At 41.5% G+C, this 18841-nt stretch overlaps 1 protein-coding gene across 5 annotated transcripts in view; it reads left to right on the top strand.

Annotated features, from left to right (window-relative positions):
- The window catches only part of LOC137524618 (uncharacterized), a 571079-nt gene that overhangs the window by 92633 nt on the left and 459605 nt on the right, over nt 1-18841 (top strand). For all 5 annotated transcript variants that reach the window (XR_011022737.1, XR_011022738.1, XM_068244694.1 and 2 more), the window contains exons 5-7: nt 4669-4837; nt 5369-5506; nt 15273-15453. Coding sequence is in view for 3 of the 5 variants with exons in the window: in XM_068244694.1 (XP_068100795.1) it covers nt 4669-4837; nt 5369-5506; nt 15273-15453 (488 nt within the window). In the remaining 2 variants the exon portion in view is untranslated. The remainder of the gene's footprint in view (nt 1-4668; nt 4838-5368; nt 5507-15272; nt 15454-18841) is intronic.

The following is an 18841-nucleotide window of genomic DNA, read 5'->3' as shown; positions in this document are numbered from 1 at the left end:
TATATTCAGATGTAATGCAGAAAAGGGATGTCATTTCTTGACATCTGATTGCAGATTATTAAACAAATCCATTCCAGGTTTGCTGGATCTTTTATGTTTCCAGCTCAGAAGAACCGCACAAAAGGTTGACATTGTATGTACACGATATTGATCATTTTCCACCTTGCACTACTCAATGTTAGGTTCGCACTGCTGCTGCTGCTGCTGCCACCAGTTGTGTAATATTCAATGGAGTACAAAGCTTATACAGCTAATACTCCCACACCTCAGCCATGTCTAATCTGCAAAATTCCAGTCGAGCTTGACACCTTACATAAAAACAAAAAAAACCCAGAGTCACCAGGAGCCTAATATAGTGTAGTAAATATGGCAAAGGAATTAATAAAAGGAAGCATGAAATGATGGATACTATTACTCACAACACTGAGTTTCCTTCATGGCAACCAGGGTAAACAGCGTTAGTGAAGAAAACAGTCTTCTCTCTGGTATGGGAACCCAGGGACTCTTTTTTGCTTTCTACTCATTCTCTGCTTTTTTTTCTTGATGATCTTGGTTGGTTGTACTTGAAGTTCTCACTGATTGAGCCAGTTTGTTCAGGTGGGCTTTATGTTTAAACAGCCTGTGACCCATACTACAGTCAATGTTTATTATCTAACATATTACCTGGATCTTTTTTCTATGTATGTATTATATATGCTCTCTCACATTTCAACTGTTAGTGATTGTACTCACTGTTCTCTGACTTATGCTTATTAGATGTGGAATATTATTGTTACTGTTTTTGATGTTTTCAATAAAGCTTTAAATGTGAAAAAAGAAGGGGGGTTAGGAACTGTAACCCATGGAAGGAGGCAGGCCAGGGATATACAAGTTTATTAAAAACGGTTTAAAAGGTAAGAAGGTGTTTTCCTCAATAAGGGGGTGATAAACCACAGGTGCTCCGTGACATTTGACCTGAGGAATTGGGAACATATCCATGAAACGCATAGTCTAATTGTGTACATAAACTGTTTTCACCTTCCTGTATCAGCACCTTATTGCGGTTACTTGTAAGTAAAAAATAAAGATTGAGAGCACACAATGATGTAGTATATTATAGTCAAGGTGGGTAAGATAAATTGGGTGTGAATGAATATTCACATAGATGAACACCTTCAAGGCAAGTACTGTGTGTGCAGGTGGGGAGATAAGTCCCGACCCCACTCGGGTTAAGAAGTCACTCTCTGTAGATCAGAATATAGGGTGTAACACTCCTCTACCAGGGGTGGACAGCTTGTAGTTGATAAAATGAAATTAAAACCCATTTAATTGACAAATTTGAAAATATCACACTGGAGAGAACTAAGGAGAAAAAGTTAATAGCATATGGGCCAAGGTGAATATACTGCTTTAACATCCCCTATGATGTCAGCTGCGGGTACGCAGGATGCCTCTGCAGCCGCCTTTGTTCTCGGTACTGAGGCCTCATCTGTTCCGCTGGCGTCTAGCACGCCAGGGATGGAACTGTCAGTTGCTCATAGGGTTGCTGTCTCGCGCGGGCGCGCGCGGAGACAGGACCTTTATGCTGGAAGAAGGCGCGTCAGCTGACCTGCCGGTCGGCTGACATCAGGAGAGACTCACAGTGCCCAGATTGGCTGATTGGCAGGGGCGTGCCTGTGGGCTCTCCTCGCTGCTTCATAAGCCTTCTCCGCTCACTTGCAAACAGTCTGCTGTTGCGAATACGTCAGTGTTAGCGCTCAGACCTTAGACTAGTTCCGGTGTGTTTTGATCTGGGGGGAAACCAGGGATTTCACACAAGACTAGGATTATTGCCTTATTGTATTATTGATATTCTGTGTACGACTCTAGCTTATATCTGACTCTGATTCTGCTCAACGTTTCTGTACTTCTACCCATCTGATCTAGTTGCCGAACCTCTGCCTGAATCATTACTATTCTCTTGCCTTCTGATTGTGTACTGTACCTGCCTCTCTGTTGCTGAACCTTGCCTGTCTGACCCTTCTACTCTCCTGTGAGCCCTTGTCACTGGAGAGGTGCTCTGATAGTACCCACCAGCTCCTCTAGTGAGGTCTAGCTAAACTATCTAGTTATTATCGCTGATAATACTCACCAGCTCCTCTGGTGAGGTCTAGCTAAACTATCTTATTACTGTTGTTGATAATACCTACCAGCTCCTCTGGTGAGGTCTAGTTTAATTATTTAGTTACTGTTACTGATAGCACTCACCAGCCCCTCTGGTGTGGGCTCCTAGCTACTCAGCTTCCATTGTGGCTAGTACCCTCCAGCTCCTCTGGTGGGGCCTAGCATAGGTTGTTTGCAGATAGTACCCACCAGCTCCTCTGGTGAGGCTTAGTCAAACTATCTGCCAATTCCACTGGTAGCTCTCTCCAGCCCCTCTGGTGAGATCTACTCTCTACTGTTACACCAAACACCATTGTCACTATAGCTCTGCCTTCTATACTTGCATTATTGGTGATACTGCAGATCACCACAAAATCAGGTATAGAGACTGTATTATTGGTGATTCTGCAGATCACACAATAATCAGATGTCTGTGTCGCTACACCAATACGTTATACAATCGTTACAAATGCCTTATATGTCAGTATAATACTGTAACGATCGGTGTCAGCACACAGAGAGAATCTGATTATTGGTGATCTGCAGTATCACCAAGAATACAGATATATACCTGATTATTGATGATCTGCAGAATCACCAATAATACAAGTATAACTAACCTCTGGACACCTGATAAAGTGTAAGTGTTTGGTGCAACAGTATATGAGCCTGCGTCCCAGGTAAATTTAGGCCATTATATAGATATATGTTACTGGCCGCTCAATGGTCCATTGCTTATAAATGGAAATCCACTGAACTTGAGCTAGCATTGGTTACCCAATGTCTGGACCTTATGATGATGATGGACAGGGCCGGATTTGTACTTACCAGTGCCCTAGGCCTGCTATCACCAAGCGTTGTGTTTGTTTTGTTATTTTTCATAGTTGATGATAATTAGACTATATATGTAAATCATTGGTTTAATTAACGTGCTATTTGACTTGCTTCTGATGCGGTTGTATTTGATAATCTGTTCAATAAAGCCTTTAATAACAAACAAAAAAACAGTATATGAGCCTGGACCACCTGAGGAGCAGGTGACCCTAGACCGTATAACGAGTATCTCCCAGTTAGGGTTGGAGATAACCAGAGAGCCAGTGATTCCCTGAACTGCTGGGAGTCAGACTCTACTGCAGTCAAATGACTCCTATGAGATAGAGTCCCTGACTGGATTGCAGAGAGTTCCCTCTGAGGGACAGGGAGTCCCTGCAGCTACTGGACACCCCACCAGGGGGGGGGTGTTACAGGTAGAAGGGTCAGCCAGGCCGGGTCGGCAACACACGACACATGAGCAGATAAGGTACAGAGACAGAAGGCTGATTCGGTAACCAGGGAATGGCAAGGTTGGCAACAGGTAATCAGATATGCGAAGGTACCGAATCAGAGAGCAGGAGAAGGGTCAAGAGAACAATAGGTCATAACAGAGATCAAGCAGAGGCCTAGTCTAGAGTGTAAGGTCCGTGGTCTCAACACTCAGGAACTGGTCTAAAGAATAACACAGCAATGACACAGTATGCCTAATCTTGGGTGTGAGGTCCGTGGTCTCAACACCCTGGAACTGGTCTAAAGAATAACACAGCAATGACACAGTATCCCTAATCTTGGGTGTGAGGTCCGTGGTCTCAACACCCTGGAACTGGTCTAAAGTATAACACAGCAATGACACAGTATCCCTAATCTTGGGTGTGAGGTCCGTGGTCTCAACACCCTGGAACTGGTCTAAAGTATAACACAGTAATAACACAGTAATAACACAGTAATCTGGCTAAGTGTGAATTCCCAGGTCCACCTGGTTCTAACACACTGAGGGATCTGACTATGGTCTGAGTGCTAACACATAAGCATTCGCAACGGCAGACAACCAGCAACTGGCAGGCAAGAAATATATATAGCAGAGCGCTCCTCAGCGCCGCCCAGTCCCATTCAGCCAATCACCTGCTGCGCTGGGATCAGCTGATCGTCCTGATCAGCTGATCCCTCTCCTATTGGCATAAAGGGCCTGCCTGTTAGCGCTCGCGCCCGTAGCTCTCCATCTGTGTGCACTACTAGGCTCAGACAAACCAGATGCATGGTGCTGCTCAGAAACCGCCGGTCTGAACGCGGAACCAGCCGCCTCACTGTCAGACCGCACGGCGGTGTCTCTGCAATCCATTACAAATACCTTTCGAACGACCAACAAGCAAGAAAATACTCAAAATAATTTTGAGAGTAGTTTTTGCCCTAATTTTTGTTTCTGTTTCAATTACAAAGTGCTGAAAAGTTATTTTAAACAGAAGATAACAAGTTATCTCCTAGGAGAAAATGCTAATTACATATGGGCCAAATAATCTAGATTTTCCAGTGAGGGAAAGGGGTTCTCCTTGTGGACTGTTATGCAGCTATGTTCAATATGTGGCAGAAGTGTTTTGCATTGTTACTTGAAGGTTGGGAAATTTCCCCCCCCAAAATTAGTATTGTTTTGCATGTCTGTATTGATGAGTGTGACTCTTAGAAGGAAGAGATATGAACTTTCACATCTGTATTTCTTTGATATTTTTTTTAAACAAGAGACATCCTAGAGAAGCATTCTCTGCAGTTTACATATTACGAAGGAAAAATACAGAAGATATGTACGACGAGAGACGAGACAACTTGGGCGCTCAATGTGAAGAGAGGAATTCTGAGTGTATTACAGAGCAACTTGAAGGCACCATCTTCAAGTAGGACCATTGAAGAGGTAGCACCCCCCTTATTAAATGTAGCATTTCTGTAGTGATTTCTCTCTTTTCTTTTTCATTTTAACATTCGCTGTAAAATGATTTCAAGAGTGCATTTGCAGCATTGTGAGTTTTTAATGTTGATTCCGCAAGCATCACGCTAAAAATAAATTACTTAAACTGTTGTTATAGATCTCTATTTCTTAATTATGCCATTTGGTTTCCTTTTTTTACTATCAGGGCAGTAGTGTACTTGAAGCTTGGGTAATTTTACCACTCAAAATTAGTATTGTTTTGCATGTCTGCATTGATGAGTGTAACTCATAGAGGGAGATGATATAATGACTGGTAATGACTACTCGTCAGCCTTTGTTGTCCCTTTTCTGTGAATCGTGTGAAAAAATGTTACCAGTAATTTATGTCAGTCTACTGACATATTTTTCAAACTGTGTGCAACCAATTTAAAAACATTACGGGCATTTGTATTTGACTAAGCAACTCTAAGAATGGAGGCTTTTAACAATGTAAATATTTTCCACTGGCTTTTACAGGTTGATGTTTTAGGTAAATGCCCAACAACCTACCAGCTTAGAGGACGATACATTTACAAGAAGAAACAATTAGATCAGTGTTCTAATAGGATTTTGGGTGCCACTTCACTGAGATCAGTTGCACTTCCAGATAAAACCGTAAGTATTCATATATGTACTCTCTTTATTGTAGGCCTAACTAGTGGTAGGTCATGATGGTCTCACCATTATTCGGTAAGGGGGGAGATCATGGTGGCTCTATTAGTTATGTACCTGTAAAATGTGGGCCTTCTAATTACCATGGAAATGGCGAGGATGGGGAGTAAATATTGTGGGGACTCTTTTATCTTTTACCTTCATATACAATAGTTTTCTTCTTCTTTTTTTTCCTTCCTCTTTTAGGCCTCTTTCCCAGTGGGACGTTGCGTTTGATGCGACATTAAAGTCGCACAACGTGCCCCTAATGGAGCACATGTAGGTTATGAAATTGGATATAGTTTTGCACTGCGTTATGTGTCTCTTGGTGCGCCGTTTTCGTCGCATACTGATGGAACGAAAACGGCGCATGCGTTAAAATTAAAAAAACAAAAAACATTACTGAGCATGTGCAACACACATAACGCAGCACATTTATTGCTAAACGCACAGCATGCAGCACTCTCTAAATATTGCTACACGTTACACACAACGCAACGTGTGCACCGTGAATGTCGCACAAACTTTGTATTGCTGTGCGTTAGTCTGCGTTATAATTTTTTATAAAGTGTGACTTTAACATCCCACTGTGAAAGAGGCCTAAAACGTCATTATTTTTCTAGTAATTAAGGCATCCTTATTCTGCTTTCCACACTTAGAGATTTATGTTATCTGTTGGGAAGGGGAAGCTAAACAAGAATTTATGAAAGCAACGTTTATATCTAAAGTGGCTCGAGAAAATGAATGCCAAATGCATTAGAAATATTATGATTATTTATGTGAAAACTATGTTACGATATTCCCTTTCCTTAGTATCTGCTGCAGGCAAGGATACTATTTTACTCTGTTTCATTACTCTTCATCACCTATGCCGTGAACAAGGATATTCTGACTTTATAATCTAATTTCCTGTTGCTTCATAATGGTTGTAGATCAAACTTTGGTATGATACGTATAGTTATCAGACACTGCTAAGTGTAAATAAGCTTAAAGGAATCAGGCTGCAATGGCTTCCCCCCGACTTACTTACCATTGGCTTCCTCTAGCTCCTGCCCGGCAACATGTCCCACGACGCAGCTCCGCTCGCAGCCCGCGGCCTGGTATCCCCGCCGGTACTGAGGCCAACCTCAGGGTCGGCCCCGTATTGCACCCACGCGAGTGGCGCATTCAATCACGGCCATGTTGTCCGTGCTGTACTGCGCAGGCGCAGAACTACTGCCGGCAGGAGCTGGTGGAAGCCAATGGTAAGTAGATCGGGGGGAAGCCATTGCATCCTGATGATTCCTTTAAAGGACCACTACAGTGGAAATAGTCAGATTTAGTAGCAAGATGTTCCTTAAAAGGGAATCTTAACTGAGAGGGATATGGATGTTTCCTTTTAAACATTACCAGTTGCTTGTCAGTCCTGCTAATCTCTTGGGCTGCAGTAGTGGCAGAATCACAAACCTAAAACAAGCATGCAGCTAATCCAGTCTGACTTCAGTCAGAGCACCTGATCTGCATGCTTATTCAGGGGCTGTGGCTGAAAGTATTAGAGACACAGGATCAGCAGGAGAGTCAGGCAACTGGTATTATTTTAAAAGGAAAAATCCATATCCTTCTCAGTTTATGTTCCCTTTAAAGCAAAGATAAAAATGTGCTCTAAGCTTTCCTACCTTCTCCCACTGCTGCAGAGAAATGAAGGCCTCTTTTACACTTTTTACTCTATGTGTGTTTTTAACCACTACCCGCCTGCCCATCATTTTAACATGTCCTGTTGGTCCCTCTTAACAGACCACAGGGTGTTTTAAAATGTCCTTCCCTGCCACAGCTACTGTCCCAGATTGATCACCCCCCCTCCTCCTCCACACTTACCCGTCGGAACCCACAGTGCTGCAATTGGTGAAAGGGAAGAAGACTTCCCTGATCCAATCAAAGTGCCCATAAGCAAAGATCAACGAGAGTATCACAGAGACAGAGGGACTCTGTTTTTAAACTATGAATGGCATGAGGGTATTTTACTGTTATATTTACATATATGGGGTTGTAATTAGTGACAGATGCAAAACTGAAAAAATGCACCTTTATTTTCAAATAAAAATTGTTGCCATACATTGTACTAGGGACATAATTTAAAAATTGTAATAACCGAAACAAATGGGAAAATAAAATATGTGGGTTTTATTCACTGTAGCATGTTTTATTTTGAAACTATAAAGGCCGAAAACTGAGAAATAATGATTTTTTTCCATTTTTTCCTTATTATTCCTGTTAAAATGCATTTAGAATAAAATAATTCTTAGTATAATGTACCACCCAAAGTAAGTCTAATTGGTGGCGTAAAACGAACAAACAAACAAAATTGCTCTGGTCCATTAGGGTAAAAACCCCTTGGGGGTGTACAACCTTGGTATTCTATTTGTGATAATAATCTTATTGTAGCATTCCTGATAGGCTGCATGTTGTGATTTGTGGATTCTGCATTTTGCTGAATAGGGAGTGTATAGTATGGAAAGGCCCTAAGTCTTTGTGGCCAGCAGTACAGCTCAGCAGAATCTCATAATCTGATTTCTACCTGATTAGTTTATAATAAAGGATTTTTCACCTTCTCCTCTCCCCTCTAAAAATATTAAATAAAAAAAACATTGATCTTTTTACTTTTTTTTTAAAGCAGAGCATGATGATTAAAGGTGGATATAGCTTTTATAAGCATACTGGGAGAATGTGGGTGGGTCAAATGTTTTTTTTTTTAATAAGAGTGTAGTTATTGAAATTTAAAGCATTGGGCTAGAAATAGCCCCAACAACAACAACAAACAAATAAAAACAGAAAAAAGACCAAACATTTCACAGTAAAGGTTAAACAGATTATAAACATATTATTATATGTTAAGAATAGGGACGTGCATGAAAAAAGGGTGCCATGAAAAAAGGGCCCCGCTGGATAACGAAATTGCGCCGGTGGATACCGAAATCTGATAATGATAAACATCGTTGTCAAACTTGGTTAACTATAAATACCGTTGTAAAAACAGACGGGAGATAAAAACAAAAAAATATTAACGTTAAAAATCGTTAAGTAATTCAACAATACAGCTTAACCCAGACCTACTCTCACACAGAATCCTCCCCTGGTGGTGCCTAAAACTAAACACTCCCCTGGTGGTGCCTAACCCTAACCACCTCCCAGGTGGTGGCTAACCCTAACCACCCCCCGGTGGTGCCTAACCCTAACCCTCCGAGTGGTGCCTAACCCTAACCACCCCCCTGATGGTGCCTAACCGTAACCACCCACCTGGTGTTTCCTAAAACGAACCGCCGCCCGTGTGGTGCCTAACCCTAACTACTCCCCCTGGTGGTGCCTAACCCTAACCACTCCCTCTGCAGAAACACCCTTTTACACATAGAAACAATAATATCTTTGATAACGTAAAAGCTGTACATACAAACAAAATAATATGACAAAAACGATAACGTTGCAAGCTTCTAAAATGATAACATACTTCAAAAACTTTAATGTTCTAATGTTGTTAACGATATTTATCGCAGCGCCCTTTTTTCTGCTTTTTTTGCGGTATTAACAATAATTGCATTAGAGTCTATGGCAGAACCCTTTTCGTCCACCCTTTTCAAAGCTATTACCTCCAAAGGAGGTCTGACTGGTAATGGGTAGGATGGAGGCACCCAATGTGTGTTCTATTTTAGTGGTTTAAAATATAAATACAAAATAATAAAAAAGAAAGGTAATCGCTTTCCTTTCCAGAAGATATAGACACCAGTTCAACTGGAAAAAATGGTTTTATTCAAAAAGCAATCTGACAACGCGTTTCACGGGTCATGGCCCGTTTCCTCAGGTCAATACAAAATGCCTTGATAGCATAGGGGATAGAGTGTAGGCACCTATAATATTTGCTTTGTATTGTCTTTTTTATGAGAAGTATCCTCTCAAACCCTGACAGAGTCAGGTCCACTGCAGATAGGTAATTTGTCCCCCATAGCATGCCTGAGTTGACAGTATTTAAATAAAGCATGACTAAAGAGACCAAATCCAGTAAGACTCGCACAATCTCTAAAATTCCCATCATTAAAGGGAACCTAAACTGAGAAGGATATGGATTTTTCCTTTTAAAATAATACCAGTTGCCTGACTCTCCTGCTGATCTGGTGTCTCTAATACTTTTAACTTCAGCCCCTCAACAAGATTGCAGATCAGGTGCTCTGACTGAAGTCAGACTAGATTTGCTGTACACTTGTTTCCGGTGTGTGATTCAGCCACTACTGTAGCAAAGAGATCAGCAGGACTGCCAGGCAACTGGCATTGTTTAAAAGGAAACATCCATATCCCTCACAGTTGAGGTTCCCTTTAAAGAGTTGGTTAATACATTTAATATTATGTTGTATCCAAAAAAGTGGGACAGGGACAGAAAGCAGTTCTGGAAGATTTGGGTTATACCATATCACTGAACTAAGTGAGACTAAGTATTGTGTTTTCTGAAGTGTTCTCTGGGTCTCACGATTGACTTTCCATGTTAGGTTGCATGAATAGCACAGTCCATGTTTCCTACGTTATGCAAAATTGTGATTATACCATAGGTAAGGCCAATTGTGCTATTTGCACACCACACACTATGCAACTAGCGTAAGTACCGGTTATATTGACATTGTACAACGCCACGGAATATGTTGGCGCTTTATAAATAAATAATAATAATAATAATAATAATTGCTGCATATGCCGCATAGTGTGTTTCAGCATTTAAGTGTCCCCCTTGTAGTGTTTCCTAGCATACCAGTTTCTCCTGGTATAGAATGTGTCAGTATTCCAGTGTGCCCTTCCACAGTGTGATGCAAAATTCCAGTGTCTCCCTCATAGCACGCTCCTAAGTCCCATTGTCCTCTGCAGAGTATCTCAACTTTTCAATGTCCTTTTTAGATGTTGATCATAAATTCGTACTTTCCCTTTTGTGAATTTCAATGTTTGCAATTATGATTCTGATCGTAATTATGATTTGTGTGGTAAAATTGATTTATCTTTCACATGAAATGATGTTCGCAGAATCCACTAATGTATTTTTACTGAACTCTACTGAGTATTGATGAAAAAAACAACACATTTTTACACAGATGAGTATATGCAGAAACATAGGCAGCAATGCAAAAACATATTTTCGCCAACTGCGCTAAAGTTAATGGGCATGTGAAAAAAATGTGGACTCATTTTTGCAAAAATGTGTATCTTGTAAAAATGCATTACATTTTTGCTAAATACTACATTGTGATTATGTGCAAAATTAAATACATTTTGCATTATGATTTTTCATTGCAATTGTTAATTTTGTTGCAAAATTACTACTATGTGAAATTCAAGATCATCACTACCAGTAGTAAGTGGCATCTTCACAGTTCCGTTTGTATGCCAATATTGACAGTAATTGTACCGATTCTCAGGATCTTTATGACAATGTGGGAAGTAATTTATCCTCTGCACTGTTCTGATATTGAAACTATAGGGGAATGCAGAGGAGGGGAACGTTTTTTTACAACGCCAGAACAAATACACAGTTTTGTTCTGGCATTTTACATCATGTCACTGCATTTGCATGTCTCTCCTGACCTATAACCAGACAATTTAAGTGATAACCCCGCCCTCGCGCCATGGATATACGTAGTGTTATATTGAGTACTTACCCTATGGAATTGCCGTTTTGAAGCTACTTAAATGAGGTGGACTTTTTGTGACTCTCCGTGTGGAGGGATCTATGTATGTCTTTATATTATCATGGAGATCTTCACCATTACTACACACCTGGGAAGAGGTGACTTTTAATGGTCGTGAAATGTGCATCATGCTGCATTTAACCCCCTTGGCGGTACAATAAATCCGCCAGGGGGCAGCGCAGCAATTTTTTAAATTTTTTTTTTTTAAAGCATGTAGCTAGCCTAGCCTACATGCTTCCCCCCTCCCTCCGCTATCCCTCCCACCCCTCCGATCGCCACCGGCGCCTTTACCCTGCAGGAAATCCAGTTCTGAACGGGATTCCCTGTATGGGCTTCCCCGTCGCCATGGCGACGATCGCGATGAAGCGGGCATTCCGATCCACCCCTCGGCGCTGCCTGGCACTGATTGGCCAGGCAGCGAAAGGGGTCTGGGGGGGGGGGGCGTCGCGGATAGCGGCGAATCGGCGGGTAGCGGCGGCGATCGTCATGCACACGCAGCTAGCAAAGTGCTAGCTGCGTGTAGCAAAAAAAAATTATGTAAATCGGCCCAGCAGGGCCTGAGCGGCACCCTCCGGCGGCTTACCCCGTGTCTAGCACGGGGTTACCGCTAAGGAGGTTAATAATATTACCGTGATGTGTTGCTGTTTACCTGTACATATGGAGTTTTTTAATGGGACTTATTAAAAGTTTTGTTTTATGTGATATTGCTATATGCATTGTAGACCCTCATTTGTGCCACTTCCCCCCTCCATCCCCCCAATACTGATGTATATAGAGAGGGGGTGTGATACTGTTTTCAGAAAGACCAAATCAAAGTGTGCTTCCATTTCATTATTATCAGGAAGAATCACATTTTGATAGCAATAAGTTCACTTATGCTCTGAATAAGGAATGCATACCTTGTGTTTTGAATATCTTGTAAATACCTTCTGTTTTAATAAGGCAGCCCAATGCTATTTAGATTTATAATTCAATGGACTGTAGTTCATTATGTATCCCTGTCTACAATTCATTGTAAACACTGTTGAAGAAATGACAGTGTTTAGAGGAGTAAGCTTAGTTTATTAAATATCACAGTTCATATTTTAAGCTTTTAGAGATTTCACATCCCCTTAATACCTTAGTTCACATTATTTTGGCAGATTACTCACAAAATGCTGCCAGAAATGTTATTTTCACAAAATCGGTTTCACAGAAGTTCTTGGAACATCAGAAATGCTGTCTGCCTGTTTATCTGTTCTCAGATAACCTTTTTTCCACTGCCATGGGTAGATTTATTACCTCCCTCAAAGTAGCATTTTAATGGTTAGTAAAAAATGGTTGTTATTTTGGGAGAAGTGTGAAATCTTATTTCACAAATTTACTTCATTCACATTTTTTTTTAGAAATATAGTCATTTTATGTTGTTGGAGGGTCTAAAGAACCCACACATTGATATTGTTATTTAAGTAAAGGTGGCCACTAACGATACGATCTTTTTCATTCAATTTTACCAAATCTATGCAGTATAAGGGTAAACTGAGTGAATATATTGAATGGATAATTTAGGCAGTTACCTTATATTACATAGAAATGGTAAGATTGGATGAAAAAGATTGTATAGTTAGTGGCCACCTTAAGTCATATCAGCTTACTAATAACTAGAAATATTGCACAGACAAAATTCACTAAGAACCCGTTTACTATGCTGTCATTTTTAATGCAATGTAACAACGCATTAATCAGCCCATATTAATCAGAGGGCTTATTCACAACTAACACATTATTAAACGTATGTTCTACAAGTTCCTGGGCAATGGTGTATTTTTATACTGTATGTCCTGTATTTCATTCCTACATGCATGGCTTTGTACATAAGAATGTCCATCCCTTGTGCCTGTAAATAATTTGTAGGAAAACATATTCACAGACACATTATAAGTGTCAGTGAGGCCTTCCTAAGGTTAGATAACCATGGAAAACATAGTAAATCCAGCAAACCTGGACTGAAATCTTGTGTTTAAAATTCTTGCTCAGATACTTTTTTAAGGCACTTTGGGGGCAAATGGATAACTGTAACCATTTGTATACTGTGACACTTCTTCAGACATCATTAAATAGTAGCTAATGCTGACTCCAGTGCTGGCCGTAAAGACATGAAATGATTGTTTTCATTTTATGGTACATACTCACATGTATAGATCATTTTGTAAAACTCAAGGTTTTAAAGCCGTATTTCAGGACATTTCAATCTTAAATTTGGATTGAGCAATTTAGGAGAGTAAAAGATCGGCACTAGATACACCTGGCAGCCTATGGTGGGGGACTGGTGACCAACTCACTGTGCCTCCGGTAAGAGAGATCCACTTTAACACAAGAAAAGCTGATTTCGGGCACCAGATGGGTTGCAGAAAAACACCACTTTATTTCATCCCACCAAACAGATACACATCACAGTTGGTCTGACAGCTGTTTCGCAAATTACTTGCTTCCTCAGAGACCAATAACTATACTAACACGCTCATATATATAATAAACAGATACAATTCAAACAAGCCCAAAGTGGGAGGGACTCACCAAACCGCCGCTTCCAGCTCATTACCGAGCGCTCGTCCACAAAGGATTTTGGTCCGAGCCACCCAGTCTGCACAGCGGGAGAAGAACCCGCCCCTTTCGGGGTTGGGTTACTCGGGAGTTTCCTCCAATCAGAGCCGCGGCCTTTTCCGGGCACGTGACCCCACCAAATCTCGCGTGCAAAACCTGGGGGTATCAATGAGCCGGTTTCCGCATTCCATGTTGCTATGGAAGCGTATACACGGCGGCTTCTGGTGTCCAACTCCTACGGGACAAAAATGAAGAAATAGAAGATCATAAATAACATATTACAAAACGTAGATTCTGTTAAAAACAAAGGTTATAAACACAGTGAGGCATAATACCATAAAAAACATGTAGCATAAACTTCAAAACGGAAGCTACTGATTCCTATAACTATATATATTGATATGCCCAGTTTGAACTTTTTGGGAGTAAAAAAGAGAGAACGCCAATGTATATATATTTTTAAAGAGACAACCCAGTTACATCTACAAATGGGGGTTTGGGGATAATATATACACTATATGATAAGATTTCATCATTATACATTATCCAATGAGGGATAAAGATCAGAAAGACTATGGGAGATGCATGTGGAATATATGAAGGAACCCCGCTTCACCTTTACTACTTAAGTCAATGTTTATCTAAAAAGCAATGCAACTCATTGCGCTCATTAAATCCCAGATTGCCACATGCATCAGTAATCGATATCAACCTTGCTTCTTCCCTACGTAAACATTTTTCCCTATCCCCTCCTCTGTGGGGGATATCCACACACTTTAATACAAAAAATCTCAAGACATCTGGGTTCCCTCCATGAACCTCTCTAACATGCATAATTAGCCTTGTTGCCCCCTTGCCTGTCTCGATAGAATGGTCGTGTTCCTGAAACAGAGTACCCATCTGTCTTGTTGTCTCCCCAATATAAAAACGGTGACACGGGCAGACCACTGCATATACTACAAATTTTGATCTACAGTGCATGAACTGCTTAATTTTCAGGGACCCCCCCCTCCCCCCCCCCCCCCCCCCAAGCATTCAGATTTGCCCGGGATGAATTGGCTGCAATGTGTACAGTTGTGACATTTAAAATTACCGACCGGTGCCGACCGTTCCATTCAATTCAATTTTTGTGGCTCCCTGTGTTCACTACGTACCACTACAGCCCCGATCGTACGGGCTCTACGTAACGATATTAGTGGTCTGTCCCCCACCGTAGACCTAAGGCCTGGGCTTTCCCTCAAGCTAGACCAGTTTTTATAGTTACTCAACCGTATCTTGTCGGCCATTGGTGAATAATCAAACACGAATGGAACTTTTGTTTTGTTTTCATTTTGGATTGTGTGGAAAAGGATAGAAACCTTTAGGGCAAGTCATTGTTGTCTGTGCCCCTTCCAGAGAAATACATATACAGTTTATTAAGAGTTTAAAGCTAGTATCTCTCTTTTTTACAGCAAATTCTGGACTCTTCTCTGGAATGTATACAGATGTTTAAAGATGGCGTTCTGGCAGAAACCACTTGCAATGAGTCTCATCTTATCACTTTATTTTCCTGTGATGGAAATGGTGCAAAAACACAAACACAATCAATCCTCAAACTTCTGAAAGTGGAAGAAGACAATATGCCAAACAAAGGTTAGTGACTCTTTCATTCCATCTTCCATTTGTTTATGTTTCAAAAAGTCTACATAGATGAGAGATATGGATATACTGTAGCATAGATATGGATATAGCATGCCATTGCATTGTGTAGGATGGAGTGAGAAATAGAGAAATGTGTTTTACTTGATGTACCACACCTTTCCTGCTTCAGTTCCATCAATTAATTTGACCTGTGCCAAAAATTTGTCAGGACCTTCGAGCACTGGAGTTCGACATCCCTGGCATACATGATCATTTAAAGAAAACCTGTAATAAAGAAAAGTGCGCCTAGGGGTACTTATCTCGGGAGTGGGAAGCCTCTGGATCAGGGGTAGGGAACCTATGGCTCGGGAGCCAGATGTGGCTCTTTTGATGGCTACATCTGGGTCACAGTTAGGGGTTGATTCACTAAAGCTACACTGCTCAAGAAGTGCAGCTTAGTGTGGCGGCGCAAGTAAAACTTTCAAAATTGTCATGCTACTGCTGTAGCGTGCACTACTAACTTACTCACACTCCCCCCAAAACGAACAGCTGCTCCAATTGTCCCACTCTGGACCCTGTCAGGTCCAGTGACTTTATAGAACTTGACAGGCAGCCTATTGGGCCAAAGTGCGGAGATCTCATCCTACAAAGTGAATCAATCCCCAAGCCAGCTAGCTAAGTGTACAAGCTGTAAGTCGATATCTCTCCTGTCTGGCTCTCGGGGAAATCACTGATGTTGATGAAACCCAAGAAAAGCTGAAGACGTGTCTGACACTTCCGCTGCTCGGCGTATCAACTGTGTACACATCACCATGGCAACAGGGACATTAGCCCTCTGCTGCGCTTGCACACTGTCTCAGTTTGAAACATATTGTATGGCTCTCACAGAATTACATTTTAAAATATGTGGCGTTTATGGCTCTCTCAGCCAAAAAGGTTCCTGACCCCTGCTCTGGATCCTAATGAGGCTTCCCCCTCCCTCCTGTGCAGTACCGATACAGCGCTAGCTCTCTCGATCAGCAGCAGATATCAGTATTTACCTCTGAGATCCAGCGCAGACGCAGTACCAGCTTCCCCCTTGGGCGGAACTACCCGAATCTGATTGGGTCCACTCTACTGCACAAGCGTCTCAGATCTGCGCAGTAGAGCAGACCTGATCGTGCTTGGCTATTTCCTCCGGAGCCCAAGGGGGAAGCTGCTACTGCACCTGCACTGGATCTCAAAGGTAAATATCGGCACATGCTGCAGGTGCTATTGAATCCACCAACAAGCTTGTTGGTGGATTTTCACAGGAGGACGGGGGAAGGCTCATTAATATCCAGAAGCTTCCCCCTCCCAAGGTAAGTACCCCATAAGGGGTACTTTTTTCCTTATAGGTTCTCTTTAAACTGAATTTTTTTTTTATTTCAGAACCATAAAAGGCGTATTTATGTGAATAGTATAAAACAACGTATTCTTTGTTTTACCATCATAGAGCTGCAAATGTGATAACTGGTTAACTGCTTGTGTGTAATGTATATTCAAAGCAGGATTGTGAGTACAAGGAAGAGCAGTGACTTTTAAGGGGCCATGGTTCAGACACATAAAGTCTCTGGACCATCACATGAGACCCCTGAGGCTTGATCAGAATAAGCAGCAAATAACACTTTCTGAAAACTAGTCTTTATACGTCTGTTCTGCTATTTTCTGTGAGTTCAAAAGTGTTGCCTCTGTCTAATGTCTGGTTTATATCTAATGACTACACCAGTTGTCCTGTTTGTTAATTCTTACACAGAACTCAGCAGTGATCCTGTAGGTGATTATATAAAGCTTGATTCAGCAAAGTTTTTTGGTGTCAATAATGTCTGTTTAAACTCCTTTTATTGATTTTGCTGGTGTCAGTTTTCTTCTCCAAATTAAACAATTAGCACAGTAATGTGTTTGTGGAATTTATGCATACATTTTTTTTTTAATTACAATGTGTTTTATTTATACCTCATAACCACTAGTCCTGTGTGGCTTAACAGTTAATAATGCATTTACTGGTAATGAACAGTATAGGTGTTGTTTTCTGATGTAAAATAACCTCAAACCACTGTGCAGTGTGTAGCTTAGATCTGACTGTTCACTTACTAAAAAAGAGAAAAAGAAAAATATTACAGCATTCCCCTTTTTGCTGTTAAAGCTTTTCCATCCTGCAATACCAGCAGTGGGGGTGTGGCTATGGAGACATAGCTTTACCCACCTTTCAAAGGGACTACCCTCACTGCTGATGTGCATAGCTCAGTAATAGGATTGAGGGTGTTATGGTTGCTGCAAAATCAGTAGGCCCCAACCCTTACTCATTTGTCCTGTTCAGATAACTATAATGGTGGCCATACACGGTACAATAAAAACGTTCGATTATCCCGTTTTTTCGATTTAAATGATCGAATTGAATGAAAGTTTAAAAAAAAAATTTCGATCAAGAAATTCGAACGATTATCCCGTTTTTTCGAGAAAAATCAGATCGGACATGCTGGAAAAATCTTTATATTCGATCTAACGGAATAATCGAACTAAATTATCTAATCGAAAAAAAAAAGGAAAAATTGTACCATGTATGGCCACCATAACATAGATGTAACAAAGATGTAACTTAGTTTGTAATTTTATATTTTCTGTAGCTTGATAGACATGTTCTTTTTCAGAACCCCTTAATTCATCAGCTACTTTATTTGCTGTCTTTTGCAATCTTGTCAGCTTGAGAGCCTCTGGAGGAGGTCCCTAATGGCCCATACTCACGAGGGACTTTTGTCGCCTCAACACGCGGCGCGCGCGTGTTGCGGCGACAGGTCGCCCGTGAGTATGGGCCGTCGCACGCCCGCGCGCCCCCGAACTGTCGCCCGTCGCTATGTCGCCATGCGATTGAAACTTTCAATCGCATGGCGACAGTCGCCGCTGCCCCCCCGCCGCAACTGTCGCTAGTCCGCGTGAGTACGCGGACTAGCGACAGCAACCTCCATTGAGGTTCACAGACCTTCCGGCGGGGGGAGGAGGAACGTCAGCGACAGCTTCCGCCTTGCCGCTGGTCCCTCTTCCGCATGTGTACGCGGAGGGACCTGGCGAGAAGCTGTCGCCGGCCTGTCGCCCACACGCTCACGTGTGCTGGCGACAGGCGAGTTTTGCAGCCCGTGAGTACGGGCCTTCACATTCAAGCTTTTCTGCTAAACTAACTTCCTAAAACGAGTAATATGATCTCTGTATGAGAAAGCACACGTCAATGGTATTCCCCAACCATATGCCTTCCAAAGCGCAGATCAGAATGCACGCAGTGGTAATCAGGACTAAAGATGGCTGCACACTATACAATTTTTATATTTCATTTAAATTAATTCATACAATACATTTTTCTGATTTATTGTAACATTTGAAATTTTTT

Source organism: Hyperolius riggenbachi, chromosome 7 (assembly GCF_040937935.1).
Source record: "Hyperolius riggenbachi isolate aHypRig1 chromosome 7, aHypRig1.pri, whole genome shotgun sequence".
NCBI classification, from domain to species: Eukaryota; Metazoa; Chordata; class Amphibia; order Anura; family Hyperoliidae; genus Hyperolius; species Hyperolius riggenbachi.
The sequence above is the reverse complement of the archived record's forward strand: the minus strand, read 5'-3'. Positions and strand labels throughout refer to the sequence as shown.